The sequence below is a fragment of the Equus asinus genome, chromosome 8 (genome assembly GCF_041296235.1).
Source record: "Equus asinus isolate D_3611 breed Donkey chromosome 8, EquAss-T2T_v2, whole genome shotgun sequence".
Classification (NCBI taxonomy): Eukaryota; Metazoa; Chordata; class Mammalia; order Perissodactyla; family Equidae; genus Equus; species Equus asinus.
This window is the reverse complement of record NC_091797.1, coordinates 12474044-12496553: the sequence shown is the minus strand read 5'-3', so window position 1 is coordinate 12496553 and position 22510 is coordinate 12474044. Positions and strand designations below refer to the sequence as shown.

At 38.0% G+C, this 22510-nt stretch overlaps 1 protein-coding gene across 2 annotated transcripts in view; it reads left to right on the top strand.

The window, feature by feature from the left end:
- Positions 1–6182: 6182 nt before the first annotated feature.
- Positions 6183–22510, top strand: part of TINAG (tubulointerstitial nephritis antigen) — an 88142-nt gene continuing 71814 nt past the window's right edge. The window contains exons 1-4 of one of the 2 annotated variants that reach the window (XM_014863836.3): positions 6183–6680; positions 13524–13587; positions 14248–14337; positions 19471–19585. In XM_014863836.3, the coding sequence (XP_014719322.3) occupies positions 6326–6680; positions 13524–13587; positions 14248–14337; positions 19471–19585 (624 nt within the window). In that variant the 5' untranslated portion in view covers positions 6183–6325. The remainder of the gene's footprint in view (positions 6681–13523; positions 13588–14247; positions 14338–19470; positions 19586–22510) is intronic. The other variant, XM_044776885.2, reaches the window with a different exon arrangement.

The following is a 22510-nucleotide window of genomic DNA, read 5'->3' as shown; positions in this document are numbered from 1 at the left end:
ATAAAACATTAATTAAATCCTTTATTAGCTCTAGAGGTAACTTTTGCATTCCCCATTGTTTCCTGTTTAAATATATTGAAATTACAGTTTTGGCGTGAAAGAACACTTTGTTTTTACGCATATGCACTACTTTTTCCTCGAATAACTTTTTTCTGTTAGTTTTTTCTCAGTCATTTTTCTCTGTCTTTTACTACCCCCTTGGCCTTCATGCATATTCCTTCATTTATTCTCTTCTTTTTGGGTCTTGTCATTATGAGGTTTGCTTGGCTCCTCTTCTGTCCACATCAAGGTGAAGAATTGGCAACATGACCTTTGTAGGAGGCCCCTGAACCAGAGTGGAGACTCAGTGGGCGGTAAACTAAGGCCTTTCTCAAGGCTTGTCTGCCTTTTCCTTCCAGGTCCAAGGAATGCGTCTTTTTGGCCCATAAGGGGTTTTCTTTGGTGCCCGATGGTCTAAACCAAATCTGCTCTTTGGGCTGTCTCAATCTGCAAATGCACACTACGTAAATCACTGTACCATGCGATTCGATATTGGAAAATAAAAAATGGAAAAAGATGTTGAAATTGCTATAGCAAAAAAGTAAAAACCAAGGAGAAAGTAAACTCGAAGTACCTGTTTAATTATCTTGAGCAGTTGGAAGGCTGTGAGCGAAAACTGCTAAAAGCCTGGACCTGAGCCCAGTGTCTTGAGCTATTGTCAGTTTGGGAGTTATTACGAGATCCTCTTTTCCATTTCATGGCTCCGGTAAGTTTTTAACTTTTTCCAATTTTCTCAGCAATGTATAATTAGAGACCAAATCTGCATTAACTGGTAAACTCCCACAGAAGAGTCGAGTTTCACTTGAGCATTTTTATAATGCACAACCAATCCATGGAAAACTCTATGATCCTTTCCTAAACCTCCACCTGCCTCCCATACTCTCTGACCTCACGGGTCACTGGGTTGGAAAGCATCTGGAAAGATTATCCACATCACGGGCTCAGGCTAAGCTTTTGTTAAGATGACCAGGTGAGCAGTTAGATAGAAAGGCAAGACGGGGCAGGGAAACGCACACCAAGCTTGGAGTCAAACACTCTGCCACTAGCTGTGTGACCTTGTGTAGTCTCTTGAGTCTCAGTCCTTCATCTGTAAAAACTTAAATAGGGATAATAGTTATAATCTTTGCCATCACGGGTTGTTGCAAGTCTCAAAAGAGGTTATGCACACACACTAACACACAATGTACATGGTGTATTGTACAGCCACATATATGGATATATACAGATGTATATTGCAATTATAATACGTAAAATCCTTCAGTCTCCCTCAGCAGCCTAATCCAAAGACAACTACACCTTGTAGTCAGAAGTTTCCTCTAAGTCTCATTGAAGTCCTTTATTTTAAAATTGGAATTAGGGGGCTGGCCTCATGGCTGAGTGGTTAAGTTCACGCACTCTGCTGCAGGCAGCCCAGGGTTTCATGGGTTTGAATCCTGGGCGGGGACATGGCACCACTCATCGAATCACGCTGAGGTGGCATCCCATATGACACAACTAGAAGGACCCACAACTAAGAATATACAACTATGTACCTGGGGGTTTTGGGGAGAAAAAGGAAAAAAATGAAAAAAATCTTAAAAAAAAAAATTGGAATTAGAGCCAAACCTCATGGTCTAGTGGTTAAGATTCAGAGCTCTGGGGCCAGCCGGGTGGTGCAGCAGTTAAGTGCGCACGTTCCGCTTCTTGGCAGCCCGGGGTTCACCAGTTCAGATCCCGGGTGCGGACATGGCACTGCTTGGCACACCATGCTGTGGTAGGCGTCCCATATATAAAGTGGAGGAAGATGGGCGTGGATGTTAGCTCAGGGCCAGTCTTCCTCAGCAACAAGAGGAGGATTGGCAGCAGATGTTAGCTCAGGGCTAATCTTCCTAAAAAAAAAAAAAAGAAAAAAAAGATTCAGAGCTCTTACTACTGTGGCCTGGGTTCCTTTCCTGGTCATGGAAGCACACCACCTGCCAGTTGTCATACTGTGGCAGCGGCTCACATAGACAATTAAAACTAACAACCAGGATACAACCATGCACTGAAACTTTAAAAAAAAAATTTAAATTAACTCAGTGGAGTAAAAATAAAAAGGTAGCTTCAAATAATTTATGTATGGCCCAATGTGTGAAGAAAGAGCACTCATTTTCAGCAAGTCTTCTTCCTACCGTTTTCTTACCACCCTCACCTGTCCTTCTCACCACCTCATGAGACCACTCTAGATCTCTTGTTAAGGTGAAGGGATCAGGGCCTGAATCCTCAAAAATGAGTTAATATTTCTCCAGTTACCTCACTGAAGAGCGCTTACTACCACAGGACGTTTTTGCAGCCTCCATAATTCAAAGAGGTAAATCTCTAGTGATAGAATTTAGGCCAAAAAAATAAATTTTTTTCAGCAAGCCCACCTTCCTAGCCTCTCTCCCCCTTTCAAGTTTCAATTTTTCCTATTTCAAAATACTTGAAAACTTCCAGTTATAAACAGGATTAAAATTTCCAGTGTCCAGTCCATTGTCACAGCATAAGAAAGTTATTTGATGACTTCATTCTCCCAAGGACGAATCAGAAGGCTCCTGATTCCCTCCACGGTTCCTTGTGCAATGAGGTTGTAAAAATCCTAAGTGGGAATGCAACACTTTTTTTGTCATTTAAAGTGAACTTATCCAAGGAGAATGGTCAAGTTGGAAGAAGAGGTGGCATGATGGACCCTGATCTTTTCTAGTTATGCATACGGTGCACTCAAATTTTTGAAATAGCCACCTTAGCGTATGTGTATTGCTGTCATTAGCTGTTATCTCAAAGCAATCACTTATTGGAGGCCCATCTGATTAACATTTTATAAATCCAAATTGTAAGTAGACATGATAATCTTAATTTTTTATGATTTCTTGTTAGTTGCTTTCAAAAATCTTGTAAAATGTCTAAATCAGGGTTTATCAACAGCAGGATGATTGACACCTTTGGCTAGATGATTCTTTGTTATGGGTTCTGTCCTGTGCATTCTAGGATGTTTAGCAGCATCCCTAGCTTCTACCCACTAGATTCTTGTGGCCCTTCCCCAGTCAGGACAATAAAAATGGTCTCCAGACATTGCTAAACTTTTCCTGGGAGGCAAAGCCCCTGTTGAAAACGACTAGTCTAAAGAAATACATCAGTAGTAGAACTTGCATCAGATATGTCACCTTCAATGTGCAGTTTCTCTGCAGCAATTTTTAAAAGCTTTTGTCAATTTAGAGAGGACGAATTAGATAAAGTGAGGTATTACATTTGGTAGAAAAACTTATCAGACAGTGGTGAACTGCAGTATTTAACCATATGCTGTAAACAGATAGGTTAGGGTACCACTGTCAATCCCTTCTCACTATGGAGCTTCCAGTCTGGCCTCAGGATTAGGGCTACATGTATCTGGATTTCAGAGATGATCCATCCAAGAGTAAGAAGAGTGAGGTATTTATACACCAATTCCTCTAGGCGTTGTTTGAAGGCTGCTTCTGGGTTACAAGGAGGGTGGTAATTCTTCAGCACTTCTGGCTTGTTATGCAGTAGGGCAGGTCAATAACTCATATAGTAGGAATTTCAGCTATCTTGTCCCCAAATTGTAAAGATGGTGGGAATATGGGCAGAGTGACAACAGTGTCTGCTACAATCCTACTAACAGACTGAAGGAATTGGATGAGAGAGAGGTTAAAGATGTATAAGAACCAAGAAATAAGTGTAGGAATAAGACAAGTGGTGGCAAGCTGAAAATATTAGGTGAAATAATTGTCTGACAACAGGATGACGCCTCATCTTCCGAGTCTGCAAGGAAGAGGGGAAGGATGGCTGCAGATGTAGAGAGGTTTATGGGTTCGAAGACAGGAAGATCTGGGATTAACATTTGCTGTCTTTCTTTTCTTGGTAACCTCTGAGAGAAGGTCATTTCTGGAAAGTGAGGGAGTAAGTTAGGGAGGCAAGGAGGTTTGTAATAGCCCGTAAGGAAATGGGAGACAAATTAAAGAAATATGACCAGCACTAAGAACTATGAGACAAAAACCCAAAACTTTGTGGTGGCACCACTTCCATGGGTTGGTGGTCATCTCCAAAAGTACTCAGTAGATACCAGTCGGGGCGAAAAATGAAAATTGTAGGATTCATTCATTTATCAAATAAATATTTATTGAGTGTCTGATATGTGTCAGGCAGTAAGTGCTGAAGAAGAGACAGTTAACAGACAAATTACAAATAGACAACATTCTATGATTTTGTAGAGCTTACAGTCTGGAGAGGAAATATAGAAAATTAATAAGATCAGTGAATAAAACTATAATATATTAGTGAAAAGCACAATCAATGGGGATAGGGAGAGGGGATGCCATTTTAGACAGGGAATGTTGGCAAGGCCTCTCTGAGACGGTGTCACTTGAAAAAATACTTGAAAGAGGTGAGAAATGGAGCCAAGTGTCTATCTGGGGAAGCAATGTTTCAGGCAAAGAGAATAGCAAGTGCAAAGGTCCTGAGACAGGAACGTGCCTGGCATGTTTGAGGAATGGCAAGAAGAATGGTGTGATGACTGGACCAACATGAGTGAGGGATGAAGTGGTATAAATTGAGGCCAGAGAGGTAAAAGGTTTGGAGATCCACCTTGAACAGGGTCTCGTGATGTGCTATTATTTTATTTAACTTATATATTTATTGTGCATTATTCTATTTAAATTTCCCACCCGCCTGATGTGGTAATAAATATTATTATCCAAAATTTGCAGATGAGGAAATTGAGGCATAGAGAGAGTAAGCCACTTTCCCAAAGACGTGCTGTTGTTCAGTGGGGAAGCTAGGATTTGAACTCTGTTAGTGTAACTCTTAGGCTCCTGTCGTTAGCCGGTTTGTTATACAATGCTCAGTGCTGCAGGAGATTCCCGCATGGTAAACATGGAGCCCCGGGTCTATGGGAACTGGATGTTAGGAGGTCATGGGACGGCAGACAGCACTTTGCAGTAGTTTGGTAACTCAGTGGATGGCCTGGAAGTGGAGGCAGCAATTTTTGGGTTGGAGAGATGGGCGATTACGAAGAGTGACACCAAGAGGATGTAAAATTAAAGGAAAAAAAGGAAAAGAGATTTGCACTGGTTTGTGGCCTGAGAGGAAGGTGCTGGAAGAAAGTGAAACAATGAAGATAAAAGTGTGAGTTGAATACTTTCTGGAGCAAAGTCAGGGAACAAGTTTGAAGGGTTGGAATTATGAAGTAGCCGTGGAGAGGAGGACCCTCATGTGATAGGAAAATAACTGAGGATCAGACAGGAAAATTGTGAACCCGCAGTCATAAAGCCAATTCAACAGTAGATCAGGGACCAGAGTCCAGGCTTTCTGATCATCAAGGCAAGTCCTTTCCACTAGGCCACCCAGCCACTCTTGCTGAATCATCGCCTGCTGGTTACTTATCCCCAATCCAAAGGCAGTTTTTGTAGTTAATGAATAAATACAGTATGGCAAACCTCACTGTAAATGCACCGCTCTACAGAAACACCAAGGACTTCTTGACCTTTGAGTTTTCTTCACAATTTCCTCCTCCCACAGCTGTCTAGCACCTAGCACTGACTTTTCTTTTCTGTAAACTGCCTTCCTGAAACTGCAGGTTCCCACTTTGGTGCCAAGTAGGGACTCAGGTAGAGAGAACTAAGGTCCCCCTCAGGGAATTCCCAGCTGAATTAGGCTCCGCTAAGCCTTGAAATCAAATTGCTTCTGGTAGGTAAATGGGGTACAGATGACAAATCAAGCCAGTGCTTGCCTGGGCATGATCGAGAGCAACTGTTATTGATCTGACCCATCCTGGCAGGCCACCTCAGGGGAGACTGGCTTTTAGTTGCAGTGCAAGTAGGTGAAATGAATAATTGTGTTTTTGACTTTTGAATTTTCTACACCTTGCCAGTGGTTATTGCAGCCACAATTTGGGCCATGTGTATTCCAGAGAGGTTTTTGATTTAAGAATCTAGTTTTTTGGGGGGCAAGCAATATTCAATGTACCATCCATGCATAAGATTTGAGGTATTTATTTTTATGGCAATGAACATTTTTACATGATGTAAAATATTATAAATTTTTAACCTTGGAGGAATGACAGGAGTCTATTTCTAACCTCGTATTATCTTGGGCAAACATTGAAATTCTTGATTAACGTTTAACTATGAGAAGTGTACTTGGTTCAAGAAAAGGATCAGTTTCAGGATTCAGGCTGTTATCTTGATGATTAGAATTCAGGCTCCGAGGAAAGCCCCAAGGCCAAGCATATTGGATATAACAGAAAGTGGGAGCCATACCTGGCGTCTAAAGAATGTGGACCGGATATAAGATCTTAATCTTCTCTTATCTAACCACAGAAATTTGGATGGAGAAACAGTATTTATCTCAGAGAGAAGTGGACCCAGGAGCCCATTTCACTAGGAATCACACTGTTTTGGAAGGTACTCGATTCAAAAGAGCCATTTTCAAAGGGAAATACTGTAGAATTTTTGGTTGTTGTGAAGACAGAGATGACGGCTGTGTCGTTCAGTTCTATGAGGCGAACGCGCTGTGTTACTGTGATAAGTTCTGTGAAAGGGAAAATTCTGATTGCTGTCCTGATTACAAGTCATTTTGCCGTGAAGAGAAGGAACGGCCTCCTCATACAATGCTGTGGTATGCAGAAGGTAGGCTTGGGAACGTGTGTACATTATCCTACATCATAACAAGAGCTGACACTTCCTCTTTTTCTCCTTCCCTCCTTCCCTCCTTCCCTCCCTCCTTCCTTCCTTCCTTCCTTCCTTCCTTCTTTCTTTCTTTCCTTCCTTCCAGTGAAATAAAAGATGAGTATTACAATCACCAGAATAAATTTCTTTGGATTGTTAAAGTGCTTTGGTTTAGATGCACGGCAGCTATATCCTCTAGCACCTGCAGGAAGGTTCTGATGTGACGCCATGAATGCTAGTCTAGATCCTATTTTGAATACTCACTCAACTTGTGTAAGAATTACTTAAAACTCTTTGCTTCTTTCTTTATAAAATGTATTGACAAGAGGACTCTCAAGTTTCTTTTGAGTGTAGTCTCTTAGAAGACCTCATCAAAGTCACAAACCTGATCATCTGCAGAGTCATGTAACATGTTACCTATTATTTCATGGGATGAATGGACCTCCTGGCATGAGAGCCTGTGGCACAGCAAAGCCATTGAAAGCACTACAAGAGCAAAATAAAGTCAGCCACTCTCTCTACCTAAGTAACATCAAATGGATTCTTCATGCATATTTTTATTTCTTTTTGTTTTGCCAATCTGAGATTTTTTAAACTATTAAAAACAAAGGAGGGCTTCAAATAGAGTAATTGTAAAAATCTAAGATTGAGTGAAAAAATAAAAATGATTTATAAAGAGAATAGTGGCATTTACTATATTGGTCTAATTATGGGAGAATAGCTATGATGCTGAGTAAGTGATATATCCAAGACTTGCAATAAACCATAAATATGAGGCTCTATTTCTCTGTCTTCCATCATGTCAAATCTCAGCAGAAACACAGGTTTAATGGAGCTCTGTGACACTCATAGATGATGGTGACTAGAAATTATAGTTAGAAGACAATTTAGGATAAACTAGGATTTGGTATCTTATTTCAAAATCCTGATCTCATTTCAAAGCCCAGATGTTGTTGCTTTCATTCTCAATAATGTCATTTTGTTTGAAAATTGAGGAACTGCTTCTTAAAACACATATCTATTATGTTAAAATTTCCACAGAATTGTTATTTATCCCAGGCCTTTGCCTTTACCAATAAATAGCTCTGTGAACATTTATTTCATGTTAAAGAGTGGCAGACACTCTCCCAGGAATGGAAGATCTAGTCATCCATCAATAATTATTCATTGAATATCTCTACTGGGCCATATATTGTGTTTAGTGCTGAGACAACAAAGGGGAAGAAAAAAGACAAGATCTTACAGTATTGTCATTGAAGTGACAGTCAGGTTGGGGCGAATATAAGATATTTAACAAATTCACTGGACAATTGCAAATGGTGAGAAATTCTCTGAAAGTAACAGAGTGCTGTGAGAAAGTATGTCAGAATATAACGTTAATATGTAAGACAATACATATCGTTAGCCTGGCTGAGGGGTCAGCGAGGGAAGACCTTTAAGCTGAGACTGGAGAAGGAATGAGAAGCGAACTGACCTGAAAGAGCTGAGAGGAAGGTGTTGCACATCTGAGAGGGAGGAGCTTGGCGAGGTCCAGGAGCTGGAAGGAGGCCACCATTTCTGGAGACCAGTGATTAGTGAAGGGTTGAGGATGACAGGAGATGAGGTTTGAGAGGTGAGTAGAGGTCAGATTATGCCAGAATTTATAGGCCATATTAAGGATTTGAGATTTTTTTCTGTTGTGAGAACTCCTCAAAAGATCCTAAGTAGGAATAGCATTGACTTCATGGATGTTGTCTCATTATTATGCGTAAGCTGCAGTATTTTTGATGTGCCAAAAAGTGTTTGAGCTGTTCTTATTTGAGACATATAGCCCATTTAGAAAAGTAATTGCTACCTTTTCACTGTCCATTTTTGCCTGAGAGCTAGAATTTTACTAAGACATCAGCTTAGGGTCATGTTTTAGGTAGAACTTATGTTCCAGACATAGTTTTTATTCCAGTCATTATGGAAGAAAGCAATTAATCATTTTCTTTGGTAGCAAAAGTTCACATTAGACAATAATTTCTCTCATGAAGGTAATTTTTCTTTTGTTTTCTCTTGCTTATGAAAACAGCTATTTGTAAGAAAATAGTTCTACACGATATTGAAAAATTGTGCAACATTAACTAACGTTAAAAGATAATGGTATATTATTTACACTAACTTTTTTTTTCCTCTGAGACTAAGTTGTTCATTCACTGATCTATGAAATATCATTTTTCAGTTATCTAGTTAGATATTGTCTAGTTCTTTATACTGCAACTGTCTCAAGAGCTGTTTTTAAACCAGTGACTTAAAACTTTGTACATTGTCTTCAGGATTAAAAAAAATAAATATGTCCCTTTTGTATAAACTAGAAGTAAGACATATGATAAATACCTTCCTTCTGTGTTTTTTTCCCTATCTCTGGTGGTAACTTCCAGTAATTGGAGGATTTCGAATGTCAGGTACAGGAAATCAAGTGATAGAATTTGAAGCAGAACCGGAGTGGATTTTCCAGACAGAATCTTTTGGTGTAGCACGTCTTAATGAAAGTGTCTACTATACCATTTGTTGTGAACAGCCCCAAGCTAATTGGATTACACACAACTCATGTTCACATGGGTAAAAAATGTGTGTAAGCCACCGACACCTTTGAATTGGATAAGGGTGATTTACTCCTTTATAACATCCTTAACCATATTATAATCAAGATAAATCACAGTCCAAATTCTGCCATACATACTGATAGTTACAAAAATATATATATCAGTAAAGAGACATAAGCCAATTCATACAACGTCTGCAAGCTTCATGAAGTCTCAAGTTTCTGTCCTTTTAGGTGTTCCCACGTCCACCTTGCATGAAAAATTGATTGGAGGCACTTGTGATCATATTAAAGATGTCAGACTCTTACAGTGAGTGTTGGGGATGAGAAACCTTCCTACCCCGTGGCTGGACACAGGACCCGTTAGAGATCAATCATAGGGCAACAGGTCTAAGAGAAAAGGCTTTTAACCTTAAGAGATACATATAAACCATGGGGTACAAGAGTGGGATGCGACTTTAAAATATTTTAACTACTCTACATAAATTGAATACTATTCAATGAAGCAATAAGAGCTGATTACTTATATCCATTATGCTGATTAAGAAGCCACCGATTTTACCGAGGAAAGCCCATTTCTCATGTTCACTATACTAATACACGAGTGTTCACCAAAAAGTGGATAATGGAAGTGCTTACAGCAGCTGCCCTGCATTCTGGCCTTTCAGAAGGAACGCTCCTGACCCCCTGGGACGTGGGTTCCTGATTACAGCAAGTAACTGTCTTCCCTGAAGTGAAGTTTAGACCAGCACAGATATTATAACACATTAGGATAAAAATAAATGACAGCCATCATATCATCTTTTCTCAAATCAATAAACCAACTACTTCACTCTCCAAATATCTGACTTGCCTGATTTTGTATTAATGGCTATTAAAGTTGAAAACTCCCTTAATTTCAGCAGTCGTTATAAATTATTTTTAAGATGCTATATGTATACCAGTTTGACTAACACTCTGAGGTGCTTCATGCATATTTCATGAAGAAAATAAAACCACCAGGAATTCTCCACCTCTCCACCATCATAGTTTTCAACCTGCCTCCATCTGGGTTACTGCTTACATTGAGTCAATCCCTCTGTTCCTTTCTTCTTTTTCCACTTAGGAAAATTTGCCCTGAGCTAACATCTGTACCAGTCTTCCTTTACTTTGTATGTGGGTCACCGCCACAGCATGGCCGCCAAAGAATGGTATAGGTCCATGCCCCACAACAGAACCTGGGCCACCAAAGTGGAGTGTGCCAAACTTAACCACTAGGCCCTGGGGCAGGCCACCGATTCCTTCTTTTGAGCTCTGAATCCCATCCTCTTATCTTTTCAAGATCTTCACTTTCACAATTCCCTCTCTCTCTCTTCTACCTCTCCCTTTCTCCCCTTCTGTCCCCCACCTTCTCCTAAGGCACCACTTTTTCCTTCTTCCTGGATCAACATCCATTTACAAAATGTGTTTTTGTAGCTCCTAACTTTGAAAAGTCCTCCCTTGCTTTCTTGTCCTCAACCCATTCCTACAGGTCATCCTTCCCCACTACTTCACTGAAACCTCTCTTGGTGGGGTTATTCACATCCACATCACCAGATACAATTTTCAGATGTCTGTTCTCCTTTTCTTGACCTCTCAGCATACTCTACATGGTTGATAACTTCCATTTGCTTGAAATACTTTCTTCTTTTGCTTTCCACGGCTCCACCCTCTCCTGAATCCCCTGCTTCCTCACATGCCTCTCATTCCCAGTTTCCTCTTCTGAATGTCTGTTGGCTGGAGTGCTTTAAGCTCAGTCCTGAACTGTTTTCTCTTAGCTATATACACTCTCCCAGATAGACCCTTATTTAGTCTCAAGGCTTTAATAAACATTTATATGCTGTCTCTCAAATTCATGCTCCAGCCTTGACTTAACTCTGGACTTCCGTAAACTACTCTACTTGACATCCTTCATTAGGATGTCGAACCTAGATTTAATCTAAATCTAAAATATGCAAAGCAGAACTCTTGATTTCTTACTACAAGCCTGCCCCGTATTTCAGTAATAGTTCTACAGCCCCTCTATTGCTCAAGCCAAAATCCTAGTGAGATCTCCTTGGTTTCTCTTTTTCCTCATTCCCCAAACTCAATCCATGAACAGGTCCCATTCGCTTTACCTCCAAATTATGCCTGTCTTCTTCTCTCCATCCTCACTACTATCATGTTGATCCTTCATTCCTCTGGGAACCCCACCCCAAGCCAGCACACCAGGAGTGATGAGGATAGAGAACAGGGCAGGGGCATTTTGGGTAAAGGCTTATAGGTCACCATAAGAAGTTTGGTTTTATTCTAAATTTGATGGGGAATAACTTGAGGATTTTAAGAAGGGAGTGACACAATGTAGATTTTGAAAGATCTCTCTCTAAATGCTGTGTATGGAATGAGGGACATATTGGAGTTGGGAAGGAGCATAGGAAAGGAGTGGACTGTGTCTCTGTACTGTGTAGAAGCTGATGCTCCACTTTGTCGCACTTTGACCAGGCCCAGTTTAACTATGGTTTTTGTTCAAGAGGCCAGCTCTCAAGTGAGATTACAGCAAACATAGTTTCTCATAGTCAGTTCTGACTTGATATTAAGAAACAATGACCAAGAGATGGAACTTTCACTAACACCAGAGTCAGTACTAATGATTTGGAGTAGGCCTGGTAATGGCATTCTCTTGACTTCAAAATTACTAGCTGGAGTACAGGTCAGAGAGGAGACAGTCTTTTTTTTTAGGACCTTTGTGATTTCTGTTTCCTTTATCTACTTAACTGGTATGGTGGACAAACAAGATTCATGGGGTATGATTAAAAGTCAGCTTTGATTTTGCCCCCCACTCCCCTTGAAAACCAGGCAGGGAAGTACTTCCCTGAATGAAAACTTGAATTGTCCCATGAATTTTCTGTTGCTCCTAGGTAATAAAAAGTTCAAGGGTCTCTTTAAGTTACAAATGTGGTATAAATTCACTTATTAAAATTGTCTAATCTTGGGTAGTAATTAAAATTCTGAACTTGATTTAAAATTATATCTTTGCCCTCTGCTGACTTTGCTACATCAAGAAGCCTGAGGTCCAGGAAAGAGGTGGTTTCCTTCTCTCTTCCCAGGACTGTGGAAGGTCAAAAATCCATGGGAAAGAAGTGAATAGATGTAAATACACAGAGTTTTTAGATTCATTAAGCAAAACATTGAACTGTGAAGACATAGTACATGCTGAAGGGGGGGCAGTTGTGAAATGTTTTCCATGAAACAATTTTTTGAAAAATCAGAGGATAGTTAATTTCATAAGTGGCTCTTGTGACATTGTGGCTAGTAGTTAAACTGGGTCCCTTGGAATGCTTTCTAAACATGTAGATTTTCCCCTATGTTTGTATGAATAAAAAGTTAGAATTCATTTTGTTTGATTAGAGGCCATTGATATGATCTATCAATTACACGTTTCTGTCCAAAAAGTTTTCACATGACAAGGTATTCAACTTTGCTACTTTTGCTAATGCAGCATGAATTTTAAATTTGTGTTAATTATATTTTCGAAAGGGATTTAATTTGTAACCAGGGTGTTATTTTCACAACATCTTACTGATGGTTTTCTTATGATGATAATTCACCATTGATCTCTTTGAGTAGTTTATAGAATCTCATAAACTAGTTAACAATTAGTTTCAGTTAATAATTGAGAAACATTTGAATTTAGAACATAAATGGCTGCAATCTTATTGGTTTCATGAACTTTTCCCCTGATCCAAATCTTACAGAAAAAAATAGAATTTATCTTTGTTAGGTAAACTCAATAAAGTAGCTTCATGTTTTGGTCCAAAACCTTGAGCTCCTCACTCTAGTCATATGCAATTAATCATATTCACTTATGACACTTGATTAGATTTTTTAAAATGAGAAATGCCATAAGTTTATTCAAATACTGTTTTATTGCTTACCTATTTAAACACATTAATTACTTTTTGAAAGTAGTTAGTGATTAGTTCCTTGGTATCTAGTTTTCGTGCTTTACAAATCCTCTCTGTTGGAACATAATATGCAGTTTAAAGATAAAAGCTTATGGAATAAGCCCAGAAGATTCGATATATAAACCCTGACACAACCCAGATATGGATTTCCATTAGATTGGTACCAAATGTTTTTGCATATTTGAAAAACTAAACACAATCTTAGACTAATTGTTGCGTTAATGTACTTTATTACTCAATTTATAATTCTCATTCATTTACATGTTATGTTGACAGGTTGCTTCAGAGATGGTCAGCATTATGAAGAGGGATCAGTAATTAAAGACAACTGCAACTCTTGGTAATGAATTTAAGTGACACAGAACTGAATTCTACTGTCTGTCTATGTTTTCATCAAATAAAAGGAATATTTGTGAAACAAAGCATATATTTAAATACAGATACAATTGTAAGTCATATCACATATCTGTAGCTTCCTATAAGCATATTTAATTTTAATGAGTATTGAAAAATCTAATCATGAATATATCTTTTAATGCTTGAGTTTGATGTCATGACAGTGGCCTTCATTAGATAGGAGGCATGCATGAAATATACCTCTTAATTATAAACATTCTGATATACTACAGGCAAATCATTTTTCTTTGAACATAGTAACTACATATAACAACAGGCTGCCTTAAAAGGATTGTCTTGAAGAGAGTTTCCAAACACAGATATATTGAATCTACTGTCAAAACAGTCTGATGTTTTCAAACTTCAATGAAGGTGTGGTCATTTCATTTATTAATTGCCTGGAGTAGAAGATAAAAGCATTTAAGTGGTAACTAATGTATGTGTCATGATTTATTTTTGCTAAGAATCAATAATCATACGGCTAACATTAATCAAAAATGTTTTTTGCCTTAACAGTGTGCAACTCTGCACACGGCAACTTACTAATCTTGTAAATGTGCTCCATAAAGGCCAGGCCACTTTTATAATTTTTCTATCTTTGCAGCACATGCTCAGGACAGCAGTGGAAATGTTCCCAGCACGTGTGCCTCATTCAACCAGAATTAATTGAACGTGTCAATAAGGGAGACTACGGGTGAGAGAAATCTTGCTTTCTAGGCTTTTTGGCACTCTCAGTTACTCCTCAGGTTTCAAACAATATTTCCTATCATTTGCTTCTAAAATGGTCATTATTTCAAAAGAAAGAGTGAGAGAGAAATGGAAAGGGAGGGACAAAGTCATGTAAAATTGAAATGCACAGAGGTGAACATTAAATAATTAAAAGTGAGCATTCACAAAGAAGAAATATAGAGCATGGTCTTAAGTAGTCTAGGAGGCGCACTGTCATGGGGTGAGTGAGGAGAGTAGACGGAGCTTTAGTTTGGGTAAGTATTCAGGCAAAATCAGGATGTAGGCAAAACTGATTTACTCATGTTAACCATTTTTCCCTCTGCTGCTGTCCTGACCCAGCCTATCACATGTTCAGCTATCCTGGGTAGAGTCTGACCTTAAGAGGGCAGTATTTTATCTTGATGATCCCCCAAATAACCAGTCCCTCTAGACAATTTCACTGACATGACGGATGTCTAGCCAATTTCACTTATGGTTGAGACAGAAGACAGGTTGAGCCTATTACTTTGCTAATAAACTAAAAATAACGCTGATGGACCCTTAAACATAGGAAATAACTGTTTGATGCTCTCCAACAGATTAATAAGTTAGGTGGCTTCTCCACTTACACAGAGGGAATTAAGATGTAGGTGCTAACGCTGGCTTTCTTTACTGAACCGAAAGGAAGAGAGATAGGCTGGCTGGTATCTGCCTCAGGATTTTTCCACTGCCATTGATCAAACCTCTATATATACCTGCTAACATTTTCCACATTCTGGAAAAGATTTCACCTAAGAAGATCTGTTGTCAAGCACTTATAAAAGTGAAGTGATCCTGAAATGTATTTTTAAAAATTAGAAATATCATTTCCTTCTACACATAAGACGTATGTTTCCCAGCACAATGGGGACACTAAATTTCAACGGACTCAAAGTATTTTCTTTGAAGATGCAAAATATAGAAAGTCACATTTGTTGACATTAATATTCTAAACCATTCTCAATTCTTCTTTGTGTGTGTGTGTGTTTAACCAATATTTTAGCTGATAATAGGATGCCATTTTAAGTATTTCTAGAGAAAATCAATTCTAATTTTCTGTGGCTAAGTGATATTTAAATCATTAAAAGGACATCAGAGTATGTATCATCATGAGAAATTATCCAAATCAGGTTCCTGAAAGGATTCAAATGCTGGGCCTATCAAGTACACACTTCCAAGAAGCCATAATAAGCAGCCTACGCTTCCACTGTCCCAGAACACATGAGAAACCTCAGGCTAAAGCCATGTGGAAAGAAAGTACATGACAGTGTCCAGGAGCTGGTGAGGATGTGGCCCTCCTGGGGAGGAAGAATTTCCTTTCCATCATTGGTTTATTGTGAGAGCACTTCAGGACTATTTAAGAGGCATGGTCTTTCCCTTTTAGTAGCAAACCAGATGACTTTGAAAGAATAAAAAGTGGAGTATAATTGAAACAAAAGGAGACATGCAGAGACCAAAGGAAAAAGTTAAGTAAAACAGACAAGCTATGAAGTTAAGGGAGAAAACTAAAATTATTTGCTAAGGGGGGAAATGTCCTGGAATTTAAAAAAATTCAGATATTTTATTTTCAGATATTTTCTGTGCTTGATATTCAACTTGTTATCTTGCATGAAAACAGAATTATATAATTCAATATTTATTAAGGGCTTTTTAAAATAGCATACAAATATATACAATCTTTGCTTTAAAACATTTATTTCTTCCAATTTGGTTGTGTTTCAGATCCAAGTCTTTATTCATTCTGTATAACCTACTTCATTGCTTATTTATTCCCTGAATTGTTTTTTAATGCACTCGGTTAACATTAACAAAACATGTGTTTCCCTTGTGGCACTGCTGAGGATAGAAATAAATAATTTCTCTTGTGGAATTTAAAATTATGGACTAAGAACAGTTTAGTGGATACCAGGGGAAAGGTGGGGTGGGGGGTGGGCACAAAGGGTGAAGTGGTGCACCTACAACATGACTGACAAACATTAATGTACAACTGAAATTTCACAAGATTGTAACCTATCAATAACTCAATAAAAACAGAAAAAAAATGAAATAAATAATTTCTCTTGTAAAGAAATTTACAATCTCGCTGAAGAGTCAACATGTCGTAACTTTGTAAAAGGATTTCTAATGACAGGGTGGTATATAAGGGACGAATCAGTAGCCCAAGTAATAATCAGCAAGTTAGCAGAACAAAAGGAGATAGAGAACTGGTTCCGTTACCCAATGCTGTGCAAGAAACCATGCCAGAATGTAGCAGCTTAAAACCACAAGCTTCTCATTGGTTCACATGGGCGATTTGAGATGGACTTAACTGAGGCTCTCTTGCTGATCTCTTCTGGGGTTACCCACGTGTCTACAGACATTGGGAGCCTCAGCTGGGGCTGAATTGTCTAAGATAGCCTCACTCCCATGTCTGGTGGTTGGTGCTAGTTGTTGGTGGGACCACACATCTTCAGGAGGCTAGCCTAAGCTTCTTCACGTAATGACAGTGTTCTAATAGGAGTGGAAGCTGCAAAGGGCCTCTCTTGAGGCCTAAATATCAATTCTACTGCTTTCTACTGGGCAAATCAAGTCACTAGACCAGCCCCCATTCAAAGGGGGTGGGGATAGACTCCGCCTCTTGATGGAAAGAACCACAAATAATTTGTGGCCATTTTTAATCTATCATGTCTCTAAACTTGATTTTTCTTATGAATTCAAAATCTAGTCTGTTGGAAGTTGGCCTGGATTTTTCACTCAAAATCAGCATACTCCAAACCGAAAAGATTAGCATCTTTGAACTATCCTTGGTTACTTGACAACCAAGCCAGAAAACTTGAAGTGCCTTTGGTTCTTCTTTCCTCTTTGCTTTCAGTCATTGGGCTCTTATAATGCTCACATTCCAAGTTTCTTTCAGCTATTTGTTTCCTCTGTTCCTATGCTATATTCCAGTGCATTTTTTTTATCGTCTGGTTTGAAATGACCTGACTTTTCTTTCTGTTTCCAACCTGACCAAATGCCAACCAATGCTTTATACGTTCCTAGTTATCCCTCTAAAACAAACCTTTGATTCTGCCACTCACGTTCTTAAAAATCCTCACTGACACTCCATTGTATACAGAATAGAATTATGCTCGTTAGCATAAATAATGATCTGACCCAAATGCTTCTTTCCTGCCTCATCTTTTACACTCTTTCCAGCCTCTGTCTCCTACTTGCTCCCATAGTTTAAGAATCTAACTTATCTGCTATTCCCTAAGTGTGCTACCCAATTTCAAACCTGTGGACTTTGCTCCGGGTTTGCCTTTTTTAGAGTAAATGCTCTCCTCTTTGACGTTTGACCGCCAAACTCACGGCCGTCCTTCCAGACGAGCACTAAAATCACCTTCTGTAAAACATTGTACCAACTCCTTCAGGCAGAGTTATGTGGGAATCCTCTGCTCTGATCATATTTTGACCTACTGCTAATAAGTGACACATACTGAGGTCATTTCTATCTTTGCAGTCTTTTTATGGTATGGGCCCCATGAGGGCAGAAAAATTTACTTATTTCTATGTTCCCGGTATTAACAAGAGAATATGATAGATAAATTAAGAATGTTCAGTAAATGCTAAATTGGATTAAAAGGAAACTGTCATGAGTCCAGGTCAAAGAGGATGATGTAGGAGAGTAATGCCTTTTACACTTTTTTGAGCATAACTCACAGTAAAACTTACATTTTACTTGGTGACCTGGTAAATGCACATAGCATGTACATACTCGCTATCCTCTATCTACGAATATAGATACATGGATATGTATAAACAGTACTACCCTCACTATGTGCAATAAACTCTAATATTTCCTATTATTTCTCCTATACGCTATTTTATTTTTAAAAACTCTGATCCCTGCTCACTAAATTGGGTGATTAACTAAATGTCTCTGATTTAATGTTTGACAACTACTAGTGTAGGATACCAAAAACATATTTGACTTACGTCATAATTTTGCCTAAGCCTGGTCCTTTTCGTCTCTTGCATAATACTGCAATATCTAATATAGTCAGAGGTTTGCTTATTGCAATTCCTTGGGAGATGGAGATTGCCCATCAGAATTATAGCTCAAAGTTGCTTAAGGTTTTGTGAACTAACACCTCTTATAAAAGAAAACATTAACTTGCTAGGCATATTATTGAAAATTGAGTTGTATCTTCAGTCATTCATAGGAACTTATCACATTATAAACAATTTTGGTAATAAACACAACAGGATAAAGTTTCGATTTAAGTACTGAAAATATACTTCCTTCAAGTTGTAGATAATTCAAACAAGCAATGATTAAATTACTTTCCTCTTTCTCATTTTGTCATCTCCTATCATCTCTTAAGGTTTTTCGTCATCTTCAAATTTCAATATTAGACTTTGAAAATAAAGCTTCTTTGCTAAGTAAGGGCACAAAATATATCTCTAGAAAAATATGCATTATTTTGTTATCTAAATTCACATCAATTGAATTTATATTATTGTTAATAATAACTAAGATTATTGAGCACTTACAAATTAAATATATGATAGAATATTTCAATATTTCAATAAAATTAATTAGTACTGATGTAATATTTTAAAATATAACTATTTTATCCTCAATTTTTCATGGACACCTCTTTCTACATGGTCAACCTCTCTTCAAACCTAAATTACAAATAAAGCATATTACCCTATTTACTGTAAGTACATTTCTGTACATTCAAGCTTCTTTTTAAAGTGCATTTAATGACATTTAAAAGAAACTGCATATGTTAGCCTTATTACCACTTAATCTCTTTACAGTTTGTGTAGATTCTATATTCTTAAATTTAGCCTGTGTTGATACAGACTTAGGTTCCTCATAAGAGTCATTAAAATAATTGAAAGAGACCTAATTTAGGAAGAATGTTTCATAGGCTTCACTATTAGAGTAATCAATAACGAGTCATTTATATAAAGAATATCTAGCTTGCAGTAATACTTCCAATTTTGTGAGATTTGCTTTTGTATAATTTCAGAAATATAAATGAACATGTATTTATAAAGGTGGTATTGCATAATCTGTACAGATTTTTCTCTTTCATTTGTAAGGCAGATGGACAGCCCAGAACTACAGCCAGTTCTGGGGAATGACTTTAGAAGAAGGTTTCAAGTATCGTCTTGGCACCTTGCCACCTAGCCCTATGCTTCTGAGCATGAATGAAGTAACAGTAAGTGTTCTCCCTGTTTGACTCATGTGTGTATGTGTGTTTGTTTAGTGTGTTTATATGTGCATTTAAAGAAATTTTAAATACCTTAGTGAGTGTTGAGCTTTCAGAGTTATAATTTTGTTATGTAAAGAGAAAACCTTTCCCCAAATTGTTGTGAAATCCCTCAAAAGTTTCATATGGACTTAGAAAGTTCACTAATATCATTAGATATAGCCTCCTACCTTCCAGAGCAATTGTGCATTCATTTACATTGCTAATGATTTCATAGAAATTCATGTTTCTGATTATTGGTTATTCAGTGACCCAAAGCTTAAGCAAGTCATTAGTTGTCCTTATTTTTCTCTTTTTAAGTAAACAGTTTGTGAATTTCATGAACTCTGTTTTGATGTTTCTTATCTATCCATTATTGCATGTGGATAAAATAAATGCCAGTAACTGCAGATATATGTGCTATGATTGGTAAAGATTTGTCCTCAAAAATCCTCAAAATTTCCATTAAAAGAATATCTTCAAATTTGCCCGATGACCTGGCAAACTCCTTCACGAAACTGCATCATTTCCTAACGCTCTTATGCTTTGTGTGTACTATTGTACTGGTTTTCCCTTTCATTTTTAAGAGATATTATCATCTGAAAATAGGTACCTTGCATAAAGAGGCTTCCACCTCTCTAGTTACCACAGACCTCTAACTCCAAGAGTGGCAGTTTTATCGCCTGACATGTGGCATCTCGCAGGTACGCCACTTCCAGTTGAGATGTTGATTGTATTCAAGGCCTGTTACCAATGTCCCGAGCAGAGAGAGCCTCCCAGGCTGCTGGAATCCAGCCTCTTCACTCTGCAATGAAGACACCAGGTCCTGGCCGCCCAGAAGCTCTCAGCATCTCTGAGCAAGCAGGGCTGTTGTTTGCTCTTGGATGAGTTATAAATCCACAGGTTTCTCATTAAATGTTTAATGTGCTTCACTTTTGAGAGATGTACTCTCTTGAGTTATTATTCCAATTCAAATTCCAGTAGTAGGGCCTGCTAAATTATAACAGTATCAGAAGAGCTAATAATAACTGTCACTTATTGAGTAGTTGTGTGTTAAGTACTCTTATAAGCACTTTCATACATTATCTCATCTAATTCCCACAACAGCCTGATGTAGTCAGTACTGTAATTATCCACATTTTAAAGACAAGAAAATTGAGATTAAGAGAGGTTAAGTCACACTGAGATTGAGAGAGATGAAAAACTACCACAGAATTACTTAAATTGCACAGCCAGGACATCTTAAAGAGATCTGCCTCAAAAAACACTCACTGGAGTTCCAGTAGAATCAGTTAGCTTTGGCCAGTTCAGGTTCAAAATAGCAAAAGCTTTTTAATCTTTTAACCAGAACTAATTTTCTGAAATGATTAGCTTAGATATATTTTAGGATCTTTCCTACAATCAGTAAGATATAAAATTTTTAGAGATGTGTCTCAGTGTCATCGTTCTTAGTAACTTAACTGTATGATCAACTGGAAAAGACTTATTTTTCTTCTGGATGTTTGCTTTTCTGTTTTTGTTCTCATCTGGGGAAAAAAAACCCAGCAGCATTGTTTAAGAATTAATTCACCCCCTTTCTAAGGCTTTCTTTTTCCATTGCTTTTATCAGGGATCCTAGTCAGCCAAATACTAATTTGGGTGTCTGTATACATATCCTCCAGATTATTTCTAACATTTCCTTCTTCAACTGTAATTTTTGCAACTTGGAATATTTTATATTCTAGAAAAAATGAGGTATATTTCTTTCCCGTGTTGCCATTCACCATAGCCTAGAAAAAGAAATTTAATACTAAATCATTAGTTGGGTGCTGGGGGTTTGTTTGCATAAAAGTCACTGTGGTGATATTTAAATGAAAAATGTTAATGATTAGTACTTTTGGAGAATTTAAATTACCTAGTCCTATGAATTAATGTAATACAGTTGCCAAGTTATTCCAGGAAAGCAATAAGAAAAATTCAGGTGATCTGTAAGAGTTCCATTAGCCACTTATGATGTAAGGCAAAGAAATAGCTTATTATTAGTGCACAGTAGCTTAGGTATTGACGGCCTTTCAAAAATGTTTCTGAGTGTTGGAGTTGTCCTAATTTCTGGTCAGATATAAGAAAATAGAAATGTAACAAGGACTTCCAGGAAGAACCCGAGGTCAGTATGAGCTGAGTTGAACTGGTAGCTACAGGAAAAGCTAAAACCAAGTTAACTCTTAGCCTGGTGACAACTTAGAAAATGCCCCAATACACCAAATCTCTGAGTACAGTGAAAATAGATTATTTTTTTGTGTGTATGATTTTGGATAACTTTTTGCCCAACTTTTTTAATAAACCATTTTCAACACAAGATGGTCGATATGTACTGTTAGGGTAGGCAGTTGTCAACAGATGTATGATTTTGGACATGCTGAGAAAACATACTGCATTCCCATCCCAAAGCATCTCCCTTTCCTTGACTACATTACCTGGGGGAGAGTTAGGGTTCAGGAAATTCTTTATCTTGGGTGGGAAAGATGAACCTTGAGTCATCCCTGATTCCTGGGAAAACTCTTCTCTTTCCTGGCTGGTTTCCTGGCTTTATTTCTTAGCTAAGTCACTATTCCTGTAATGTATCTGCTGAACATGAGTCAGAGGAATATCAATAGATGTTGTACAAAGAGCTCTGTGATCATGTTAATTTGGAGAATCTGTTTAACCTGTATGAATTGGTTCAATTCAAATAAATTTCTGCAGAATGCGATTAATAATAATAAGGAATAGAAGTACGTTGTTAGTGAGAGTTGGAAAAAGATAACTTGGAGATTTTGGGGGGGTTCTTCCTGGATGGCAATTCTAAGCGAGGGCAGACAAAAGGAAACATAAACTTACTGTTCTCTCTGGGTACAAGCCAAGTGGATGAGAGGAATA